Source organism: Phaethon lepturus, unplaced genomic scaffold (assembly GCF_000687285.1).
Source record: "Phaethon lepturus isolate BGI_N335 unplaced genomic scaffold, ASM68728v1 scaffold8692, whole genome shotgun sequence".
In the NCBI taxonomy this organism is placed as follows: Eukaryota; Metazoa; Chordata; class Aves; order Phaethontiformes; family Phaethontidae; genus Phaethon; species Phaethon lepturus.
The window spans coordinates 35,688-42,516 of record NW_010524041.1 but is presented as its reverse complement, the minus strand read 5'-3'; the positions used below and the strand labels follow the sequence as shown (position 1 = coordinate 42,516).

At 47.7% G+C, this 6,829-nt stretch overlaps 1 protein-coding gene across 1 annotated transcript in view; it reads right to left on the bottom strand.

The window, feature by feature from the left end:
* Positions 1–906: 906 nt before the first annotated feature.
* RAVER2 (ribonucleoprotein, PTB-binding 2) overlaps positions 907–6,829 on the bottom strand; it is a 33,237-nt gene continuing 27,314 nt past the window's right edge. Inside the window, exon 12 of the mRNA XM_010282312.1 lies at positions 907–1,053. Coding sequence (XP_010280614.1) covers positions 907–1,053 — 147 coding nt within the window. The remainder of the gene's footprint in view (positions 1,054–6,829) is intronic.

Genomic DNA, 6,829 nt, shown 5'->3' with positions numbered 1-6,829 from the left:
TACTGCTCGGAGTCATCCAGAGTCAGAAGTTGTCAGAAAAAGTGCAACAGACACTTGGTTTCTTCCACTTTCAGTTATCTTTAACAAGGCTCCGCCAGCCGAAGTGCTGCCGGCAGCCCTGACACTTCCCTGTTGGAAGGAGGATGGTGCTCTGCCACACACACCATTTTACACAGATGCATCCAGAAACTGTAAATTACTTACTCCAGGGAAAAGCTGTGGCTTCTTGGCCTAAAAGCAGATAAAAGTTACTTCATTGTCCAAATATCACCTACCCAAATCGAATTTAGTATTGCAAGGCAGCACACAGTATAGCATCTCACTTTTAACAAACATTTATTGAAAACATCATAGAGGCGCTGGTAATACATTTGGTATATCTCCATTCCAGGATTAAGAGAAATATTAAAAATACAAAGGCTGTAAATGCAGAACTCTTAATCCCGGAAAAAGTAAGATTGAAAAAACCCACATTCCGAGTTAAAAAAATAAGAAAAAGATCACTATCAAGACTTCATCTTTTTCGTTCCTCAGACTGAGGACTAGAGAAAGGATGAGCGTTCCCTCCTCGGTATTTTTATTGCTTTCAGCTGGTAAGCTACCAAAACTCACCAAGTTACTTTGCTTTGTCAGCCTCAGCCCCCTGTTTGGTTCAGTGGCAGACGACAAAGGAAACACCGGCCCATCCGTTCAGAAGGCAAGTCGGGCCTTGGAGAAATGGCTAACCTCGTAGCGATACGTACCGTTTCCTTGGCAATTTGCCCGTTACGGAGGGTTGTTCCTCTTGGGATACTTATAACCCACACAGAAAGAAGAATTGTTTGTTTGACGTTTAAGGCAGCAATAAATAGCAGAGGTACGACAAGCCTGCCTTCACACCCTAAGGCAGGGGTGATTATTTAGGTCTCAATAAACGCGCTTTTTTTTTAGAGAGGATTCTGCGTAACGTACTGCAGAGCCCTGAGTCTGCTGGCCAAGGTACTCCATGGGGCCAGGTTCTGGGGAGGACATGAGGTACGAGGAGCCTCGCTTCTCGCTTCTCGTTGGAGCCACCTAAGGACAAGAAGAAAACAAGTGACACATGATCCAGAGCAAATGGTGTCAATAAATAAAGCTCCAGTCTGGGAATTACCAAGATCCGGGAGCCAGTGACCAACTCCAAAGGCCCGACTCCTTCAGCTTTAAGGTCCAGCTATACACAGCTCATGAGTCAGCGTTTGTGCCCTTTCCCTAAAATCCCGACGCATCGGTGCCCCACCGTACATGCGTTTTTGTGAGGGCAAAGGGCTGGCTGGGCCAGGTGGCCCCAATCCACAGTGCACGTTTAAAAAGCAGTAGTGTCATGGCCATGCTATTACCCTGCAGTGTCACAGCAGCTCCAGACATCTTCCTCCTTTAAAGTAAGGCACCAGTGGCCCACCTTTCATTCCCCTTTTCTCTTGGAGAGCTGAACGGGTTAAACTGTCCTGGCACAGCTATCGTGGCAAGTCAGATGTTGAAGGACTTGGATTCCAGCCACGCCAAAGCGGGTTTGTGTTGCGGATTACGGATAACCATCTGCTGCCTGCGGGCATGGGTTTACACGTGGTACCAAAGTGAAGGAGAGAGCAGTAATGATTCTTTAATCAAAACTTCAATTCAACTGAAATGCCTCACTCTGATACACAGAAAGTCCTGAGGGTCTCAGAGTAGGGTTTCTGGTGAGGGCACAGGTGGCCTAACCATGTCCACCGCCAAGGTATGCGAGGCTCGGGCTCAATTCCTCTTTGGGATCCATCGGAGCAGGACGTGGCACTATCCGTGCACCTACAGCACTAGAAGCTGTACATACACATTGGAGCCCAACGCCCTAATCAATAACTCGATCACTCCTCTCCTTCCCCCAACGTGTCATTAATTTCTTTACCAAATAGCTTAAACGGTTGCCTTGTTCTAAAAGACTGAAGCATCTGCCCTGTAACAACTACCCGAACTTGATCTCACCACACCCCGCTCAACCACACCGCGTATCCCGAGTTAAGTCTGGCTCCTAGATCAGAAGATTTGGGGGTTTGGTTCATGTTGGGAGTGAGTATTTTAGAAACCTTAACATGTTTCACAAACTGGGACACTAATTCCTGGACTCAATCACAACAGCAGCTGTGCTGACCAAACGCCCCTGAGCCCAACGCTTCCCAGCAGTTCGCAGAAGCACCCCTTGCGAATTCACATGCACAACTCAAATTACCCCCTGCTGAGTCCAATTTCATTTGAGCATGCACTTGTCAGTATCGTAAATAGGAATATGCTTGAGGAAAGACTTTCTGTTTTTCCCCCCTCCTCTCTCCTGCATTTCTAACAGCCATGGGGATGTCACACGTGTACTGTAACCCTCCACCACGTCCTGGCTCGCGTGGCAGTGCCGCATCAGCACTGCGTGCTTCGTACAAACCTCTGACTGTGCTCCGTTGGAACCTCTGAAATGCAGCTCACAGAAGCAGGAGAAAAAGGGGTTGCAGGGTTAAAGCAAGCATGCACACATTCTTAACCGATACAGAGCCTCTCGGGGACGAGTCTGTGTGCCCTCTGCACTGAGATTTATCTATCTTTTGATTCCAGGAATGAGACAAGCACCTCACTGCAGAGGCAAACTGCTTCTGTTGAGCCTGTGCCAAGGGACCGACCGCTCTCCTTCTGCCTTTTATGGCATCTGGCATTAAAAGAAACTTTCAAGTGAGCTGCTCAACATCACCTCCACAGGCAAGCTTTCCTCTTTAGACTGGAAATAAACTGAAAGGTATTCGTTAGCTCAAACCCCATAATACCTCCTTCTCTTGTCACCATTTCATTCGTTTCCAGTCATATCAGACCTCTTGGGAACCTGAGAGTGCTATCTGTTTCTGCACAGAGCTAGAGATTTCACAGCCCACGGCAACACGTTCAAGCCTTGGCCATCTTTATCCCAAGACATGTCAAAGCCAGCTCCAGCCAGGCCTTGTCTCCTGTCCAGGAGTCATGAATTTCTACAGTTGTGTGTTCCAAAAAAGAGAATCTCATGCCAAGTCTGAGACGCGAGTTTTTGAACGCCAGAACATCATGTGCTGAATCTGGCTACTAACCTCTGGGCAGCAAAGGGATTTAACGCCGCGATGGAGGAGAGCCACGCAGGAGGCTGGGGCCCTAAGCTCTCCCAGATGCAACTGCTGACTTCAGCTTGGCTTCTCTCGGCATGCCCGGGCACCGTGCAAAGGGCCACGAGCTACACTGGAGGCTGGAGAGCCAGCTCAGCATCCCTCCAGCAGCTCTTGGAGAGATTATCATCGCTCTCGTGGCTGCATGGCTGGGGCTGGAATCAAAGGCAGCAGCTCGTTATGCTGACAGGCATACGGCTCTGCAGCCGCTCCAAAACAGGTGACAACCTGGCTTTTGAGGTCTCTCCCACCAGTAAAAACAGGAGAAATGTGATTTACGTACAGCATGAAAGTATGAGTTCCTCAAGACTTCTAAGGCACTTACTTAGGAAACGAGAAGACCTCTGTTCAGACTGAACAAAGCTTTTATCCCCACTGTCTCAGCCTCTGTTAAACCGGCCTCCTGTTAGTCCAGACTTTAGCGTCCTTTAAGCTGGTCCTCACAGCTCCCATAGCATTCCCTATCCCTCCTGCATCTTTTAGTTTCATCAGTACGTGTCTGCCGGGTCCAACAGACAAAGGAAGCTTTGCTCAGTGAGTCTGGCTGAAGTAGGCTGCATCTGACGCCTGTTACATATTTCAAATGAAAGCCATTTAAAAATGGTTCTCCTCCCAGGCTCCAGTTAACAGTATTACAAAGTGGCAGCTGTAGGTAACCTGGATGCTGCCGTGACTTGCTAACTCCGTGCCCTGGTTTCAGCTGGGATAGAGCAGCAATTCCAGCCTCCCAGCCAACTCCAGTTTATCTACCAAGCATGACGTTACGTGATATGGAATATCCCTTTGCCACTCAGGTCAGCTGTCCTGGCTGTGCCCCCTCCCAGCTTCTTGTGCACCTCCCTGCTGGCAGAGCGTGGGGAGCTGAAAAGTCCTTGACTGAGTATAAGCACTGCTTAGTGACAACTAAAACATCAGTGTGTTATCAACATTATTCTCATACTAAATCCAAAACACAGCACTATACCAGCTACTAGGAAGAAAACTAACTCTATCCCAGCCAAAACCAGGACGCATTGCTTCAGCAGTTTCATCCCAGCGGCACTCACTGCAAAGCATCTGCAAGTCAGGCAAAAACCCCCATCTAAAACCACTATGAACTACCACCTCCTCCTCCTTTGTTCACTTCCTACTTTATCTGCCTACTTCAAGGCATTTTGGCACATTCGCCCTCATGGATACCGTCTTTCCAAGAAGTTTGCTCACACACATCCAGCCTTTCTTAGCCTGTGGGTTTTGGTGGTTTGTGGGCAGTGAGGAGCGCTGATCTCCAGGGTGCTGGGGGGCTCTGAGGGGGTCTGGCACTGGCACGCCCTGCCCACCCACTGCTTTTATTTACCACATCCACCAGGAACTGTGTGTGATCCTGAGCAACTCAGGATGCTGAGGAGCACGGATGCAGTAGAAAAGCTCTGCCTTGGCTTGTTGTGGGTCCAAAGTCCACTCGGTGGCAGCATAAGACAAGAAGCGCTTCCACCAGCTGCTGGCTCAGGCTGCATCTGCAACCACTCTGCTTGGTCTCTCCTCTCACCTTATTTAATGAGTTTTGTGGAGGAAGCTGCAAGCTGCCTGGCTGGTATGATCCCTGGGCGCCACTGTAAAGTGTAGGCATGACCTGCAAGCAGGTACTGTAGTCGGGGTAAGATCCACCTGTAGATTCCTAAATGCAGAACGGGATCCACGATCAACCAGAAGTTGAAAGAAAGTAAGTTTAAGAATTCATTTTTACTTGATATAGTAATGAGCTCTCAGCAGATATGAAAATATCTGAGTCGTACTCAATTGCTAAAGAGAGTGTGCAATTCACAGCAGCTCAGGCATGCAGCAATTCCTTGAGCAAAATGTAGGATTTGGGGGACAGTTTACTTTACATAATTCATTTAAAAAAAAGAATAAAAAGCGTGCTTCTCGCTGGTCACAGAAACCTTGGGCTATATAATGGCCTGGGTAAGAAACAATCCTTCAACAGACTCACTGGGAAATAACGTTATGGTGTGCTGTTTCTTAGTAGGAATATTTTAATACACTCCTGAACTTCAGATTGTGGGATTTTAGAGAGAGGAATATTTATGTCAGATATAATCAAAAGCGTGAGCATGAATCCTGGAGAGTAACCGTGCCGGGGTGCCCTGCAGAAGGTGACCATGCAGTGCCATTCGTCCCACGCTCTCCAGCCCCTTACTTCTGCGGTACTGATGGCAGCAGCCACTATCAACAAAGAAAGCAGGTGTCCAGACTCCAAAAGCACCCTCACAGCTGATGGGAGAAACAGCCAATGGAGACATGAAAAAAAAAAAATTATTTCTCACCTCAGAGGCTTCATTTGCAAATGCATCGACTCTTGCCTGGGTAGAGTTATATGCCTGAGCATAATGCTGATACCACTGCTGAACAGCCTCCTATAAAGGAGGAAAAAACCTCTTCCCATTAGCTGTCTACTAAGATTACTTTAAATGAAAATTCTTATGGTCTCGCAGGGCATGAGACTGAATTAAAGGCAAAACTCTCCAAGAAGCATCAAAACATATTTAACACCAGCGATAAAAGCTCAAACCAAACATTAAAACTATGTTAAGTGCTTAAAAGAAACACAAGGCACCACTGCCTTGGCAGCGGGTGCAAGTACAATGTAATTTCTGTTACATGGAAGGAACAGACAGTACAAATATAGCTGAATGATGACATGTGGCATCTCTGCACCTAAATTTGAGTCCTTCACGCTACTAAAGTTAATAGTAGTAACACTAATACTGCAATACTACTGATTTTCTTGAACAGTATTTTAAGGATTTGGGGTTAGGAACTACCTCCAGGAGACATCAAAATGAATTCAAAGCCACTGATCAGATCCAAATGAAATATTCAAGACTACGTTAGTGCTTACATGAAACACACAGCACAACGGCCCACAGGACACCTCTCTCGCTTCTCCGATCTGGCTAGCAGATGGGTCTGGCCCCTGGCAAACCGCCCTGCTGCAGCAAACACCGTGCAGCAACCCCGTCCGCTCCACCCCTCCTGGCCAGGGCGAGACCCTCCTAATACAAAACCTGATGCCCACCCGCGCGCTCGCTCTCTGTCCTCCAGACCCAACCGAGTCTCACCGCAGCCCTGCTCTACCCCAGGAACAACAAAACTGTTTGGTGCCTTGCCAGCAGCCTGGGAGAAGAGAGCTTGTTTCTGTCTCCCTGCTGTAGGACGAGAGGTCAGGCGACTCTGGGGAGGAGGAGGTGATGGGGACAGGGCAGGAGAGAGACAGACCAACAGCAGAGCCAGGGTGGGTGTCTCAGCGCACGCCCGAGATTTTTATACAGATTATCTGACAGCACTACCATCCAGTTTTCGTATTTAATTTGTGTACAATTATATTTCTACGCAGACTAGTGATGACTAATGAAAATATGGAAATATTATTTCATAGAATGCCTCAATATCTGTGAAACGCAGTACTTGCTTTTAACACTACAACAAAGCACTCTCCAGATGAGTGGCAGCCCTCCACCTTACTGGCCATGTTCTGATCACCAAGTGGGGCAAACGGTGAAGAAATCCCGTGCAACCAACTGGCAGAAATTGCAAAAATTCCCCAAGCTATGCAGGAACTTCTGTTAGACACAACATGCTCTTCTCTGGAATCTAGCCAAAGTTCAAGAAAACTTTAA